The sequence below is a fragment of the Bombina bombina genome, chromosome 3, assembly GCF_027579735.1.
Source record: "Bombina bombina isolate aBomBom1 chromosome 3, aBomBom1.pri, whole genome shotgun sequence".
Taxonomy (NCBI): domain Eukaryota; kingdom Metazoa; phylum Chordata; class Amphibia; order Anura; family Bombinatoridae; genus Bombina; species Bombina bombina.
Window position 1 is genome coordinate 36,155,952 of NC_069501.1, and position 17,856 is coordinate 36,173,807.

At 40.3% G+C, this 17,856-nt stretch overlaps 1 protein-coding gene across 1 annotated transcript in view; it reads left to right on the top strand.

The window, feature by feature from the left end:
* Positions 1 to 17,856, top strand: part of CFAP91 (cilia and flagella associated protein 91) — a 241,352-nt gene that overhangs the window by 38,556 nt on the left and 184,940 nt on the right. The window contains exons 5-6 of the mRNA XM_053705787.1: positions 10,866 to 10,922; positions 11,895 to 12,064. Coding sequence (XP_053561762.1) covers positions 10,866 to 10,922; positions 11,895 to 12,064 — 227 coding nt within the window. The remainder of the gene's footprint in view (positions 1 to 10,865; positions 10,923 to 11,894; positions 12,065 to 17,856) is intronic.

Consider the following 17,856-nt stretch of genomic DNA (forward strand, 5'->3'; position numbering starts at 1 on the left):
GGAGGGGCAAAGTTTCCCAAACCTCAAAATGCCTATAAATACACCCCTCACCACACCCACAATTCAGTTTTACAAACTTTGCCTCCTATGGAGGTGGTGAAGTAAGTTTGTGCTAAGATTTCTACTTTGATATGCGCTTCTCAGCATTGTTGAAGCCCGATTCCTCTCAGAGTACAGTGAATGTCAGAGGGACGTGAAGGGAGTATCACTTATTGAATACGATGATTTCTCTTACGGGGGTCTTTTTCATGGGTTCTCTGTTATCGGTCGTAGAGATTCATCCCCTACCTCCCTTTTCAGTTCGACAATATACTCTCAATTTACCATTACCTCTACTAATAACTGTTTTAGTACTGGTTTGGCTATCTGCTATATGTGGATGGGTGTCTTTTGGTAAGTATGTTTTCATTTACTTAAGACACTCTCAGCTATGGTTTGGCACTTTATGCAATTATATAAAGTTCTAAATATATGTATTGTACTTATATTTGCCATGAGTCAGGTTCATGTATTTCCTTCTGCAGACTGTCAGTTTCATATTTGGGGATTATAAACATCTTTTAAATATGAAATTTATTTCTTACCTGGGGTTTAGTCTTTTTTTCAATTGACTACTTCTTACAAATTGCGGGCGGTATTAGGCCCGCGGGTGCGACAAATGCTAAACTTTATTGCGTCATTTTTGTTGCGAAAAAAATGTTGGCGCGGAAAAGTACGTCTATGACGCAAGTTCGTCACTTCCGGCGTACTGTTGCGTCATTAGTGACGCGAGTGTGTCATTTCCGGTTATTTTTTTGGTCCCAAAAAAGTTTAGTTACGTTGTGCGTCATACTTGGCACCTAACTTTTTTATTTATTTCAATACCCCATTGATGTTTGCCTCTTGTTTTTTTCTATCAGAGGGCTATGCTATTTGCATTTTTTTCCCATTCCTGAAACTGTCATATAAGGAAATAGATAATTTTGCTTTATATGTTGTTTTTTATCTTACATTTTGCAAGATGTCTCAACATGATCCTGCCTCAGAAGCTTCTACTGGAACATTGCTGCCCGACATCGGTTCAACCAAAGCTAAGTGCATTTGTTGTAAAATTGTAGAAATGATCTTGCCAAATGTCATTTGTAATAGTTATCATGATAAACTTTTACATGCAGATAGTGTATCCATTAGTAATAGTACATGGCCAGTTGCAGTTCCTTCAACTTCTAATGTGCATGATATACCTGTAAATTTTAAAGAATTTGTTTCTGATTCTATTCTGAAGGCTTTGTCTGCATTTTCACCTTCAAATAAACGTAAAAGGTCTTTTAAAACTTCTCATTTAGTTGATGAAATTTCAAATGACCAACAACATAATAATTTATCCTCTTCTGATGAGGATCTATCTGATTCAGAAGATCCTTCCTCAGACATTGACACTAACAAATCTACTTATTTATTTAAAATTGAGTATTTGTGTTCTTTATTAAAAGAAGTGTTAATTACTTTGGATATTGAGGTAACCAGTCCTCTTGACGTTCAGTCCAATAAACGTTTAAATGCTGTTTTTAAACCTCCTGTGGTTTTTCCAGGGGTTTTTCCTATTCCTGAGGCTATTTCTGATATGATTTCTAAAGGAATGGAATAAGCCAGGTACTTCTTTTTATTCCTTCTTCAAGGTTTAAAAAAATTGTATCCTTTATCAGCAAAATCTATAGAGTTTTGGGAAAAGATCCCCAAAGTTGATGGGGCTTTTTCTACTCTTTCTAAACATACCACTATTCATATGGAAGATAGTACTTCATTTAAGGATCCTTTAGATAAGAAGCTTGAATCTTATCTAAGGAAGGCCTATTTATATTCAGGTCATCTTCTTAGACCTGCAATTTCTTTGGCTGATGTTGCGGCTGCATCAACTTTCTGGTTGGATTCTGACTTGTCTGGCATTTTTCGCTTTTGCAATATGCTAATCTTTTTATTTATGATGCTATTTTTGATATTATCAAAATTGATGTTAGATCCATGTCTTTAGCTATTTAAGCTAGAAGAGCTTTGTGGCTTAAATCCTGGAATGCTGATATGACATCTAATTCTAGATTACTATCTCTTTCTTTCCAAGGTAATAATTTATTTGGGTCCCAGTTGGATTCTATTATTTCAACTGTTACTGGGGGAAAGGGAGTTTTTCTGCCTCAGGATAAAAAACCTAAGGGTAAATCTAAGGCTTCTAACTGTTTTCGTTCCTTTCGTCAGAATAAGGAACACAAAAATTCAATCCTTCCCCCAAGGAATCTGCCTCCAATTGGAAGCCTTCCTCAAATTGGAATAAATCCAAGCCTTTTTAGGAAACCAAAGTCAGCCCTTAAGTCTGCATGAAGGTGCGGCCCTCATTCCAGCTCAGCTGGTAGGGGGCAGATTAAGGTTTTTCAAGGATATTTGGATAAAATCTGTTCAAAATCAATGGATTCAGAGCATTGTCTCTCAAGGGTATCGAATAGGATTCAGAGTAAGACCTCCTGTGAGAAGATTTGTTTCTCTCACGTATCCCAGTAAATCCAGTAAAAGCTCAGGCTTTCCTGAAGTGTGTTTCAGACCTGGAGTCTTCAGGGGTAATCATGCCAGTTCCTCTTCTGGAACAAGGTTTGGGGTTTTATTCAAATCTATTCATTGTCCCAAAGAAGGAAAATTTATTCAGACCAGTTCTGGATCTGAAAATTTTGAATCGTTATGTAAGAGTACCAACTTTCAAGATGGTGACTATAAGGACTATTCTGCCTTTTGTTCAGCAAGGACATTATATGTCCACAATAGACTTGCAGGATGCATACCTTCATATTCCGATTCATCCAGAACATTATCAGTTTCTGAGATTCTTTTTTCTAGACAAGCATTACCAATTTGTTGCTCTTCCATTTGGCCTAGCAACAGCTCCAAGAATCTTTTCAAAGGTCCTGGGTGCCCTACTCTCTGTAATCAGAGAATAGGGTATTGCGGTGTTTCCTTATTTGGACGATATCTTGGTACTAGCTCAGTCTTTACGTTCTGCAGAATCTCACACGAATAAACTAGTGTTGTTTCTTCGGAAACATGGTTGGAGGATCATTTACCAAAGAGTTTCTTGATTCCTCAGACAAGGGTCACCTTTTTAGGCTTCCAGATAGATTCAGTGTCCATGACTCTGTCTCTAACAGACAAGAGACGTTTAAAATTGGTTGCAGCCTGCCGGCACCTTCAGTCTCAGTCATTCCCTTCAGTGGCTATGTGCATGGAAGTTTTAGGTCTCATGACTGCAGCATCGGACGCGATCCCCTTTGCTTGTTTCACATGAGACCTCTTCAGCTTTGTATGCTGAATCAATGGAGCAGGGATTATACAAAGATATCACAATTAATATCCTTAAATCCCAATGTACGACACTCTCTGGCATGGTGGATAGATCACCATCGTTTAGTTCAAGGGGCTTCTTTTGTTCGGCCAACCTGGACTGTGATCACAACAGATGCGAGTCTCTCAGGTTGGGGAGCTGTTTGGGGATCTCTGACAGCACAAGGGGTTTGGAAATCTCAAGAGGCGAGATTACCAATAAATATTTTAGATCTCCGTGCAATTCTCAGAGCTCTTCTGTTTTGGCCTCTGTTAAAGAGAGAACCGTTCATTGTTTTCAGACAGACAATATCACAACAGTGGCTTATGTCAATCATCAGGGTGGGTCTCACAGTCCCCAAGCTATGAAAGAAGTATCTCGAATACTTGTTTGGGCGGAATCCAGCTCCTGTTTAATCTCTGCGGTGCATATCCCAGGTGTAAACAATTGGGAAGCGGATTATCTCAGCCGCCATACTTTACATCCAGAGGAGTGTTCTCTCCATGCAGATGTGTTTTCTCAGATTGTTCAGATGTGGGGTCTTCCAGAGATAAATCTCATGGCCTCTCATCTAAACAAGAAACTTCCGATATACCTGTCCAGGGATGTTCAGGCAGAAGCAGTGGATGCACTGACACTTCCTTGGTGTTATCATCCTGCTTACATCTTCCCGCCTCTAGTTCTCCTTCCAAGAGTGATCTCCAAAATCATCATGGAACAGTCTTTTGTGTTGCTGGTGGCTCCAGCATGGCCACACAGGTTTTGGTATGCGGATCTGGTTCGGATGTCCAGTTGCCTGCCTTGGCCACTTTCGTTACGGCCGGACCTACTATCTCAAGGTCCGTTTTTCCATCAGGATCTCAAATCATTAAATTTGAAGGTATGGAAATTGAACACTTAGTTCTAAGTCATAGAGGTTTCTTTGACTCAGTGATTAATACTATGTTACAAGCTTGTAAATCTGTCTCTAGAAAGATTTATTATAGAGTTTGGAAGACTTACATTTCATGGTGTTCTTCTCATAAATTCTCCTGGCATTCTTTTAGAATTCCTAGAATTTTACAGTTCCTTCAGGATGGTTTGGATAAGGGTTTGTCTGCAAGTTCCTTGAAAGGTCAAATCTCCGCTCTTTCTTTTTTATTTCACAGAAAGATTGCTATACTTCCTGGTATTCACTGTTTTGTACAGGCTTTAGTTCGTATTAAGCCTGTCATTAAATCAATTTCTCCTCCTTGGAGTCTTAATTTGGTTCTGAAAGCTTTACAGGCTCCTCCATTTGAGCCTATGCATTCTTTGGACATTAACTACTTTCTTGGAAAGTGTTGTTCCTTTTGGCTATCTCTTCTGCTAGAAGAGTTTCTGAGCTATCTGCTCTTTCTTGTGAGTCTCCTTTTCTGATTTTTCATCAGGATAAGGCAGTTTTGCAGACTTCTTTTTTTACCTAAGGTTGTGAATTCTAACAACATTAGTAGAGAAATTGTTGTCCCTTCCTTATGTCCTAATCCTAAGAATTCTTTGGAGAGATCCTTACATTCTTTGGATGTGGTAAGAGCTTTGAAATATTATGTGGAAGCTACAAAAGATTTCAGGAAGACTTTAAGTCTATTTGTTTTATTTTCTGGTCCTAGGAAAGGTCAGAAGGCTTCTGCTATTTCCTTGGCTTCTTGGTTGAAACTTTTGATTCATCAATCTTATTTGGAGTCGGGTCAGGCCCCGCCTCAAAGAATTACAGCTCATTCTACTAGATCAGTCTCCACTTCGTGGGCCTTTAAGAATGAAGCTTCAGTTGATCAGATTTGCAAAGCGGCGACTTGGTCCTCTTTGCATACATTTACTAAATTCTACCATTTTGATGTATTTGCTTCTTCGGAAACAGTTTTTGGTAGAAAAGTTCTTCAGGCAGCTGTTTCAGTTTGACTCTTCTGCTTTGATTTAAGTTTTTTTTCTTTCAAAAATGAAAATAAACTTATTTTTTTTGGATTGTGGATTAATTTTTCAGCGAAATATGGCTGTTTTTATTTTTTCCCTCCCTCTCTAGTGACTCTTGAGTGGAAGACTCCACATCTTGGGTATTGATATCCCATATGTCACTAGCTCATGGACTCTTGCCAATTACATGAAAGAAAACATAATTTATGTAAGAACTTACCTGATAAATTAATTTCTTTCATATTGGCAAGAGTCCATGAGGCCCACCCTTTTTATGGTGGTTATGATTTTTTGTATAAAGCACAATTATTTCCAAATTTCCTTTGTTGATGCTTTCTACTCCTTTCTTTATCACCCACTGCTTGGCTATTCGTTAAACTGAATTGTGGGTGTGGTGAGGGGTGTATTTATAGGCATTTTGAGGTTTGGGAAACTTTGCCCCTCCTGGTAGGATTGTATATCCCATATGTCACTAGCTCATGGACTTTTGCCAATATGAAAGAAATGAATTTATCAGGTAAGTTCTTACATAAATTATGTTTTTCCGCTAGATTTTTCATCCCAGCTTCAGTCCGCTGTGTCAGCTGCTTTGGGAGCGCTACCAACTCCTGGCAAACGCAAAAAAAAGAAAGGTTAAACATTGTTCTGATTTAAGATCCGGGGTCCCTTCTGGGTGCTCTAGTGAAAAACATGTTCAAGTCTCAGATGAAGAATCATCATTCTCCAGTTCTGAGGGTGAGCTATCTTCTTCAGACTCTGCTATGGATGTCAATAGGGAGGTTGGGGATTTTCCCTTTAGGTTTAAGATGGAACACCTTAGGTTCTTACTTAAGGAGGTTCTACGTACTCTAGAGGTGTCAGAGTCCAAACAGACAGAGTATAAACCAGCTCAGAAATTGGACATTATATTCAAACCTAAATCAAAGGCTCCGGATGTTTTCCCGGTTCCGTCGCTTTTAGCGGATATCATTTTTTAAGGAATGGAAAAAACCTGGAGTTTCCTTCTCTCCTTCTTTTAAGAAGCTTTTCCCTGTTCCCAATTCTCTTCTGGAGTTATGGAACCCTGTTCCAAGGGTTGACAGGGCCATTTCTACTTTGACTAAGAGAACTACCATTCTTCTGGATAGTACTTTCTTTAATGATCCAATGGATAGAAAGCTTGAAGGTTATCTGCGGAAGGCCTTCCTTCAAGGGGGTCTTCTTTTTCAACCGGCTGTTAGTATTGCTGCAGCTTTTTGGTGTAATTCCTTAGCTGATTTGGTTTCTGTTGAATCGCCCTTGGAAGAGATTCAAGATTGTATCCCGGCCCCTTAAGACGGCTAATTTATTCATCTGTGATGCCATTGTTCAAATTGTCTGTATCAATGCCAAGAATATGGGCTTGACAGTATTAGCTAGAAGAGCCCTTTGGTTGAAATCTTGGACAGCCAATATGGCCTCAAAGTCCAGGTTGCTGTCATTAGCCTTTAAAGGAAAGTCCTTATTTGGACCGGGATTGGATTAAATTATTTCCATGGCCACTGGAGGTAAGGGAGCCTTCCTTCCTCAGGATAAAAAATCTATACCAAAGGGAGGTCGATGGGTCATCTTCGTTCCTTTTGCCAGAATAAACCGCAAAAGAATACTTCCTCAAATAAATCGGATCCCCCCAGGAGTACTTGAAAGCGTAACCCAATATGGAACAAGAACAAACAATCCAAAAAGTCAGCTACAGTCTGCATGAAGGGGCGGCCCCCGTACCGGTGTGTTCTCCGGTTGGGGGCAGATTACGCCTTTTTCAAGGGGTCTGGGCTCAGTCTATCTAGGATCCTTAGGAGCAGGACATCGTTTCCCAGGGTTGCAGAATAGGCTTTTGGACTTGACCTCCAAGAGGCAGGTTTCTGTTATCCTGTGTCTCAGGAAGGCCAGAAAAATGGGTTGCCTTTCTTCAATGTGTTTCAGACCTTCAAAGTATGGGGGTAATTTTTCCAGTTTCTCCTAGAGAAAGGGGCAAAGGGATTTATTCAAACCTCTTTGTGATTCCAATGAAGGAAAGGAAGCTTTCATCCTATTCTGGATTTAAATAGTCTAAACAAGTTTTTGAGGGTCCCTTCTTTCAAGATGGAAACGATCAGATCTATCCTTCCAGCTTCCACTTGTGCTCCAGGGTCATTTCATGACCACAGTGGATTTGAAGGATGTGTATCTTCACATCCCAATTCGTCGAGATCATCATCATCATCATCAGTATCTCCGATTCACATTTATAGACAAATATTTCCAATTCATGTCTGTTCCTTTTTGCCTGGTGACATCTCCAAGAGTTTTCACAAAAGTGTTGGGAGCTCTCTTAGCAGTTGTCAGACTTCAGGGCATTGCTGTGGCCCCTTTCTTGGACGATATCTTGGTTCAAGCACCATCTTCTCAATTAGCATCCTCTCACACAACAAAGTTACTTTGGTATCTTCAGAGTCATGGTTGGAAAGTAAATCGGGAAAAGAGTTCTCTTGTTCCGCAGACAAGAGTAATTTTCCTGGGAGAGATCACCTATTCGGTAGCTATGTGGATCTTTCTTACAAATCAGCATAGACACATATTCCAGTCAGCGTTTTGTCTACAATCTTGCCCTTATCCTTCAGTAGGTCAGTGTATGGAGGCAGTGGGGCTCATGGTGGCAGCATTGGACGTTATGCCATATGCTCACTTTCATCTGCGACCACTACAGTTGTGCATGCTAAAACATTGGAATGGAGATTATTCAGATTTATCTCAAGTCGTAAATCTGGATCCTGTTGCCAGGGACTCCCTGTCTTGGAGGCTGGCACCGGAGCCGGCAGAGTGGAGAATGAGCTTCCTTCATTCATCATAGGGGATAATCGCTACAAATGCAAGTCTCTCCGGTTTGGGAGCAGATTGTGGTTCCAAGAAAGCGCAAAGTCTGTGATCACCTCAGGAGACGTCTCTTCGATATACATACTAGAGCTCAGAGCCATCTTTAACTTTCTTCTATCATGGTCCAGACTGAATTCTGTCCGTTCTATTTGATTAAAGTCAGACAATGTCATGGTGGTGGCGTATGTCAAACACCAAGGGGGTATTCAAAGCTCTCTAGCGATGAAAGAAGTATCTCGCATCCTGACATGGGTGGAGAGTAACCAGTGTCTCATTTCCGTGATTCACACCCGAGAGTGGAGAATTGGGAAACAGACTAAGTCGACAGGTTCTCTACTCAGCGAATGGTCTCTCAATCAGGAGATATTCAGTCAGATTTTATCTCTATGGGTCCTTTCGGAGATAGATCTCATGGCCTCTCATCTAAATTTCAAGCTTCTGAGGTACGGCTCTCGGCCAAGGGATCATCAAACGCAGGTGGTAGATGCTTTGGCGGTTCCTTGAGATTACCATCTGATTTATCTGCTTCCCCTGATAGTCCTTCCTGAGTCGTAGCGAGGATCAAACAAAAGAGGGTGTTGACAATCCTGATAGCCCCTGCATGGCCATGCAAGACTTGGTATGTAGATCTATTTCGGTGCTGTCTGCTCCTCCTTGGCATCTACTTCAGAGACCTGACTTCCTAGCTCAAGGTCCGTTCTTTAATCAAAATCTAGATTCTCTGAGGCTGACTGTGTGGAAATTGAAGGTTAACTCTGACTTGGAGAGGATTCTCTGAGTCTGTGATTGACACTCTTATCCAAGTGCGTAAACCTGCTACCAGGCGTATCTATCATATGGTCTTGAAGGTTTATCTGTCCTGGTGGGTTTTCTTGGCATAAGATAAGAATTCCTCATATTCAGTTTCCTCAGGAGGGACTTGACAATGGTCTCTCATCTAGTTCTATTAAGGGTCAGATTTCAGCCCTGTCTGTTCTGTTACATAAAAAGCTGGCACGATGTTCAGTACTTTGAGGCCTTGGTAAGAATTAGAACAGTTTTAAAACCAATTGCTCCTCTATGGATTCTTAATCTTGTTCTCAAAGTTTTGCAGCATGCTCCGTTTGATCCTATGCATTCTTTAGATATTAAAATTACTTTCTTGGAAATTGTTATTCTTATTGGCTATTTCTTCTGCACGTAGAGTTTCTGAGTTATCGACTCTTCAGTGTCATTCCCCTTATTTGGTCTTTCATCAGGATAAAGTGGTTTTGCAAACTAAACCAGGTTTCCTGCCTAAGGTAGTCTTGGCTGACGATTGTGGTGCCATCCTTATGTCCTAATCCCTGTTTTTCTATAGAGAGATTGTTGCATAATCTAGATGTAGTTATGGCATTAAAGTTTTACCTTTAGCTACTAAGGATTTTCAGTAGTCACAAAGCTTATTTGTTCTTTTCTCTGGCAAGCGTAAAAGCCAGAAGGTGACCGCTACTTCCTTGTCTTCTTGGTTGAGGAATCTTAATCGGGTGGCTTACATTGAGGCAATTCACCAGCCTTCGGCACATACTACTTCTCATTTCTTCAGTGGCTACTTCTTGGGCCTTTAGGAATGAGCCTTCGGTAGAATAGATTTGCAAAGCTTCTACATGGTCTACACTTCATACTTTCACTAAATTTTACAGGTTTGATGTTTTTGCCTCTGCAGAGGCATCATTTGGCAGGTTCTTCAGGGGGTAGTTTCTGGTAACTAGTAACCGCCTTGTTTTTTGGTCCCACCATTCTAATTTGTACACTCCACAGCTTGGGTATAGTTTCCCATTTGTAAGAATAGCAATTCTGGGACTCTCAGCACCATTAGAAATAAAACACATTTTTTCTTATCTTATAAATTATTTTTTTCCTTGTATTGAGAGTCCACAAACCCGCCATGTTTTTTGTCTGCAACCGTTCCAGTTTGCACCTCTTACGATTTTGTCTCTTTCTTTTCCCTATTCTCGGATTTAGACTACTGGGAGGGAAGAAGAAGTAGGAGGTATACTTGAGTGTTCTGGTTGGGGTGTCTTTGCCTCCTCCTGGTGGCCAGGTGTTGTATTCCCATTTGTAAGAATAGGAATTTGTGGACTCTCGCTACCAAGAAAGAAAATAATTTATCAGGTAAGAATAAAATGTATTATTTTATCCAGTTATGTTATGATTGTTGTAAATGTAGAAAGCGCTTACTGAAATACTACATTTGAAGCTGTCATTAGCATGTCAAAGCACTCAAAAATCTTAATTATAAGCTCTAACCAACACTGCTGATGCTCACCAGAGAAACCTAATTCAACTGTCTTATGTCTAGTAGAGTGTACGCACTGACATACACAAATGGGTTAGTCAGCAATGCACTACTGGGAGCTAGCTGATCACATCTGGTGAGCCAATGACAAGAGCATATGTGTAGCCACCAATCAACAGCTAGCACCCAGTAGTGCATTACTGTTTTTGAACCTATCTAGGCATTCTTTTCAACAAATGATACCAAGAAAACAAAGTAAATATGATAACATAAGTCGCTTGAAAAGCCTCATAAAGTTCCTGCTCTATCTCAGTCATGAGAGTTTAATTTTGACGTTGGTGTCCTTTTTAAGGGTTTCACATGCACTTAATGTCTGCAGTGGCTGTAGGTACAGGCCACTTTGCTTTGTGCTCTGCCCTTTGTCTTAAATTTGGAAGATAAAGTTATTTATTTCTTGTTTTTCAGGCCTCTGATTCCATTTGTTCAGCAGATTCCACCCAATGTGCTGCTGGAGATATCCAGGTGAGCTGCAGATGACTTATGTCCTTGATAACCAGAGCTTAGGGCTGGAGATAGGGATTGGGGATGGGGTTGGAGTTAGGGATGCGGTTGGATTTAGGGGTTGGGGATAGGATTAGGGATGTGGTTGGATTTAGGGATTGGGAATAGAGTTGGGGATGGGATTAGGGATGCGGTTGGATTTAGGGATAGGGAATAGGGTTGGGGATAGGATTAGGGATGTGGTTGGATTTAGGGATTGGGAATAGAGTTGGGGATGGGATTAGGGATGCGGTTAGATTTAAGGATTGGGACTAGAGTTGGGGATGGGATTAGGGATGCGGTTAGATTTAGGGATTGGGAATAGAGTTGGGGATGGGATTAGGGATGCGGTTAGATTTAGGGATTGGGAATAGAGTTGGGGTTGGGGATGGGGTTAGGGCTGGAGATAGGGATGGGGAATAGAGTTGGGGTTGGAGTTAGGGATGGGTCTAGGGATACGGTTGAAGTTAGGGTTTGGCTATGGTATGTTGGAAGTAGTGATATTACCATCAGAGTGACCCCATGAGAAGTAGACAGGAAGGAAAACCCATTATGGAATCTTTGTCTCAGTGTCAGTCATAGGAGCAGTAATATCATTGTCCCCTGATATGCCACAGGTTAGGTTTGGTAGCAGTAAGGCCTCTGATCTCTCTGACAATAAAGTTAATTCTGCAGCATGGTCGACATAGATCTTTTCTGGGCCAACAAGGAACAAGAGGATGATGGGAGAGTGTAGTGCAGGTGACATTAATGAACATTTATGGTTATAAATACTTGATTGCTACATTGGCCCTAACTGACACTTTTGCCCAGCTGATGCCCGTTAACAAGGATGGAAGGTAGCGCTAAGTCTCCAGTAGCTCATGTAGTCTCCTGCCCTCACAGGGCCACAGATGTGATATTATTACCTCACTGCCTTGGTACTACAGTAGCTGAGATCATTTGTGTTTACAGGATAGATCGCAGCTCCGCAGATGTAAGAGTGGCCACCCCTGGAGTGCGCACAGTGGGGATACAAACTGACTACCGTGACAGCGAGGCTCAGACAGATCCCTACAGTCCAGAGTATATTGTACACTCGGGGTCGGTCCCGGAGCTGCTGACCCTCGCCAACCTCACGTGGGGTGAGTAACTCAGGATCACATGTTCACATCGTGTCCTTTACATGTCTGTAGTTTGTCTGAGCTGTGGCACTGAGTGAGGACTGAGTGAGAAAACAGACGCAGGCTTTGTCTTTACACATGTTAAAGGGACATGAAACATAAAATGTTTCTTTCATGATTCAGACAGAGTATACAATTTAAAAAAATGTTTCCATTTTACTTCTATTATCAAATTTGCTTTGTTCTCTTGTTATTCTTTGTTGAAGAAATATCTAGCTAGTGTGCACATCTGGGGCACTACATAACAGGAAATAGTACTGCCATCAAGTGCTCTTGCTAATGTCTAATGTTGGAAAACTGCTGCCTTGTAGTGAAACACGTGCACACTCCTTACATTCCTACTTTTCAACAAAGGATAACAAGAAAATTTGATAATAGAAACAAATTGCAAAGTTGTTTAAAATTGTACGTTCTACCTCAGGGTTCTTATGAGAGTGTGTGTGTGTTTATATGAGTGTGTGTGGTGTGCGTGTTGTATGAGAGTGTGTGGTATGAGAGTGTGCGTGTTATATGAGAGTGTGGTGTGCGTGTTGTATGAGAGTGTGCGTGTTGTATGAGAGTGTGCGTGGTGTGCATGTTGTATGAGAGTGTGCGTGTTGTACATACACATTTTAGTTAAAATTGCAGCTATCTTGTTGTATATTACTTCAGAAAATTTCAGACCAAGCTTAAAAATAGAGTTGTGAAAATGTTTCCAAGGTTTCGGTGTCTAGTAGCCTTATAGAACTAAATTTTAAACTAATACAGAGATGGTACCTTACCCCAATGAGAATGAACAAACTGTTTCCATCGGCCTCTCCCAAGTGTTGGAGGTGCGGAGGGGACCAGGGGACTATGATGCATATATGGTGGCAGTGCCCAGGAATAGCACCAATCTGGGCCTCTGTGGTTAAAGCGACAAACACAATAACTGAGCTGACATTGCCCACTGACCCCCGCATTTGGTTACTCAACATCATACCTGGCAAACTCCCAACATATAAAAGAAAGTTAATTTTTATTGCCAGCAATAGTCTAAAAAAACTGATTGCAAAAAACTGGAAATCTCAGTATATCCCTAACATGGCCACTTGGTACTCCCAGTTTCAATTTATTATGTCTCTTGAAGATATGCTTACATGAGAACTAACAGGAGAGATACTTTTGTGCAGATGAAGGTCATGTGGGAATCATTTATTAGCAATATATAGTTGGTTGACCAATTGGGGAGATTGGGATATGGTTACATCAAGGGCAAAAATGGAGTTATAAACTAGGTAAAACATCTGATAACATAAGAACCTGGTAGAGATAGCTTGCGGATCATGGTTGCACTAAGTTAAGTTACTTTGTTTAATTATTTTTCTTGTTTAATGTTTGTTCAAAACAAAAAATATGTAAGTTTCTGCCTTCCTGAAATATGTACACTTCAATATATTGTGATGTGAAACAGAAGCTTCAATAAAGATATTATAAAAAAAAAAAAAAAAAAATAGAGTTGTGAAGGTATGAAGTATGATGACCGTGGGTCTTGGGGAAAAAAAGTTCTGAATCATGGAATAAAATTTTTGTGTTTTATGTCCCTTTAAGTAAACCAGCGAGCAAATTTTTTATTATTACAGAATTTATATTTACTAGATACTAGACATAGACAATCCTAGACTAGTGCAGAAAAAAAAAGTAAAAAATCTGCAGGGTATGAATCGTGGGAAAAAAATCTTCCAATACAACAAATATAATGTAACTTAGACCATTACATACTGTTGTGTGGGTGATGTGATTCATAGTAAATAATTATGACCAGGCAGGCAAGTATGCAGGAACTATGTGTCACTGGGATATAAGGCTATCCAGGTGCATGTAAATGTTCTTTCTTTCATACAGGTGGTGAGAGTCCACGATCCATTACTCCAGGGAATTACTCTTCTCTACTACTAGGAGGAGGCAAATATTTCCAAACCCCAAGAACCCTATAAAACCTCTCCCACCTCACACATACCTCAGTCTTTTCTTTGCCTACGCTGGAGGTTGTTGAAGAATGAAGATGTGCATTTGATTCTTCAGAGAGAGGGGTTTTGAGCTCATGTTGAGGCCCGGTTTCCTCTCAGAGTACAGTGTTTGTCAGAGGAATGATTGTGGGGTGTGGTTTGTGATCCTTTATTCACCTTATAGGAATTGCTTTCATAAACCTTCCATAATCAGTTGCAGGGACTTGTCTTTTGCCTCTCTCTATGGATTTACAATTTACTCCTATTCCACAACCTCTGCTGATATGTTCTGGTTTTGCTAGTGGGCGAGTATCTATTTATTATTATACAGGGAGTGCAGAATTATTAGGCAAGTTGTATTTTTGAGGATTAATTTTATTATTGAACAACAACCATGTTCTCAATGAACCCAAAAAACTCATTAATATCAAAGCTGAATAGTTTTGGAAGTAGTTTTTAGTTTGTTATTAGTTTTAGCTATTTTAGGGGGATATCTGTGTGTGCAGGTGACTATTACTGTGCATAATTATTAGGCAACTTAACAAAAAACAAATATATACCCATTTCAATTATATATTTTTACCAGTGAAACCAATATAACATCTCAACATTCACAAATATACATTTCTGACATTCAAAAATAAAACAAAAACAAATCAGTGACCAATATAGCCACCTTTCTTTGCAAGGACACTCAAAAGCCTGCCATCCATGGATTCTGTCAGTGTTTTGATCTGATCACCATCAACATTGCGTGCAGCAGCAACCACAGCCTCCCAGACACTGTTCAGAGAGGTGTACTGTTTTCCCTCCTTGTAAATCTCACATTTGATGATGGACCACAGGTTCTCAATGGGGTTCAGATCAGGTGAACAAGGAGGCCATGTCATTAGATTTTCTTCTTTTATACCCTTTCTTGCCAGCCACGCTGTGGAGTACTTGGACGCGTGTGATGAAGCATTGTCCTGCATGAAAATCATGTTTTTCTTGAAGGATGCAGACTTCTTCCTGTACCACTGCTTGAAGAAGGTGTCTTCCAGAAACTGGCAGTAGGACTGGGAGTTGAGCTTGACTCCATCCTCAACCCGAAAAAGGCCCCACAAGCTCATCTTTGATGATACCAGCCCAAACCAGTACTCCACCTCCACCTTGCTGGCGTCTGAGTCGGACTGGAGCTCTCTGCCCTTTACCAATCCAGCCACGGGCCCATCCATCTGGCCCATCAAGACTCACTCTCATTTCATCAGTCCATAAAACCTTAGAAAAATCAGTCTTGAGATATTTCTTGGCCCAGTCTTGACGTTTCAGCTTGTGTGTCTTGTTCAGTGGTGGTCGTCTTTCAGCCTTTCTTACCTTGGCCATGTCTCTGAGTATTGCACACCTTGTGCTTTTGGGCACTCCAGTGATGTTGCAGCTCTGAAATATGGCCAAACTGGTGGCAAGTGGCATCTTGGCAGCTGCACGCTTGACTTTTCTCAGTTCATGGGCAGTTATTTTGTGCCTTGGTTTTTCCACACGCTTCTTGCGACCCTGTTGACTATTTTGAATGAAACGCTTGATTGTTCGATGATCACGCTTCAGAAGCTTTGCAATTTTAAGAGTGCTGCATCCCTCTGCAAGATATCTCACTATTTTTGACTTTTCTGAGCCTGTCAAGTCCTTCTTTTGACCCATTTTGCCAAAGGAAAGGAAGTTGCCTAATAATTATGCACACCTGATATTGGGTGTTGATGTCATTAGACCACACCCCTTCTCATTACAGAGATGCACATCACCTAATATGCTTAATTGGTAGTAGGCTTTCGAGTCTATACAGCTTGGAGTAAGACAACATGCATAAAAGAGGATGATGTGGTCAAAATACTCATTTGCCTAATAATTCTGCACTCCCTGTATAGACACTCTTTAAGCTATGTATGGGCACTCTTTGTATGTATGTGTGTGTAGGGGAATCTTGCCTAGATGTGCTAATTTCCTATGCAAATATTTACATTGATTTATATATATATATATATATATATATATATATATATATACTGTGTGTTATATATATATATATATATATATATATATATATACACTGTGTGTGTGTGTGTGTGTGTGTGTGTGTGTATATATATATATATATATATTAGCCTTTTTGGGATATGATAGAAGTATACAAGCAATATAGACCCATGTTATGCTGTTGTTTTTGTGATATATACTCAGATGTTTAGACAATTTGCCCCTTTCCTACAAGTGTAGGTATGTACAATCATTTCTTCTGTTAAGTGTGATCAGTCCACGGGTCATCATTACTTCTGGGATATTACTCCTCCCCAACAGGAAGTGCAAGAGGATTCACCCAGCAGAGCTGCATATAGCTCCTCCCCTCTACGTCACTCCCAGTCATTCTCTTGCACCCAACGACTAGATAGGATGTGTGAGAGGACTATGGTGATTATACTTAGTTTTATATCTTCAATGAAAAGTTTGTTATTTTAAAATAGCACCGGAGTGTGTTATTATCTCTCTGGCAGAGTTTGAAGAAGAATCTACCAGAGTTTTTGTTATGATTTTAGCCGGAGTAGTTAAGATCATATTGCTGTTTCTCGGCCATCTGAGGAGAGGTAAACTTCAGATCAGGGGACAGCGGGCAGATGAATCTGCATAGAGGTATGTAGCAGTTTTTATTTTCTGACAATGGAATTGATGAGAAAATCCTGCCATACCGATATAATGTCATGTATGTATACTTTACACTTCAGTATTCTGGGGAATGGTACTTCACTAGAATTACACTGTAAGAAATACATAAAGCTGTTTAATAACTAGAGATTATGTTTAACGTTTTTGCTGGAATGTAAAATCGTTTTCATTTGCTGAGGTACTGAGTGAATAAATGTTTGGGCACTATTTTTCCACTTGGCAGTTGTTTAATCTGTTTTCTGACAGTTTCTGTTCTCCCTCACTGCTGTGTGTGAGGGGGAGGGGCCGTTTTTTGGCGCTTTTACTACGCATCAAATATTTCAGTCAGCAACTCATTGTATTCCCTGCATGATCCGGTTCATCTCTACAGAGCTCAGGGGTCTTCAAAACTTATTTTGAGGGAGGTAATTTCTCTCAGCAGAGCTGTGAGAATTATAGTTTGACTGAGATAAAAAAACGTTTATTCTGTAATTTGTTTCCTGCTTTCAGAATTTGTTATCTTTGCTAATGGGATTAAACCTTTGCTAAAGTTGTGTTGTTTACAAGGATTGAGGCTATAACTGTTTCAATTTATTAATTTTCAACTGTCATAGATCTTCTGTGCTTCTTAAAGGCACAGTACGTTTTAATATTATTCTAATTGAATTGTATTTCCAAGTTGCAAGTTTATTTGCTAGTGTGTTAAACATGTCTGATTCAGAGGATGATACCTGTGTCATTTGTTGCAATGCCAAAGTGGAGCCCAATAGAAATTTATGTACTAACTGTATTGATGCTACTTTAAATAAAAGTCAATCTGTACAAATTGAACAAATTTCACCAAACAACGAGGGGAGAGTTATGCCGACTAACTCGCCTCACGTGTCAGTACCTACATCTCCCGCTCAGAGGGAGGTGCGTGATATTGTAGCGCCGAGTACATCTGGGCGGCCATTACAAATCACATTACAGGATATGGCTACTGTTATGACTGAGGTTTTGGCTAAATTACCAGAACTAAGAGGTAAGCGTGATCACTCTGGGGTGAGAACAGAGTGCGCTGATAATATTAGGGCCATGTCAGACACTGCGTCACAGGTGGCAGAACATGAGGAC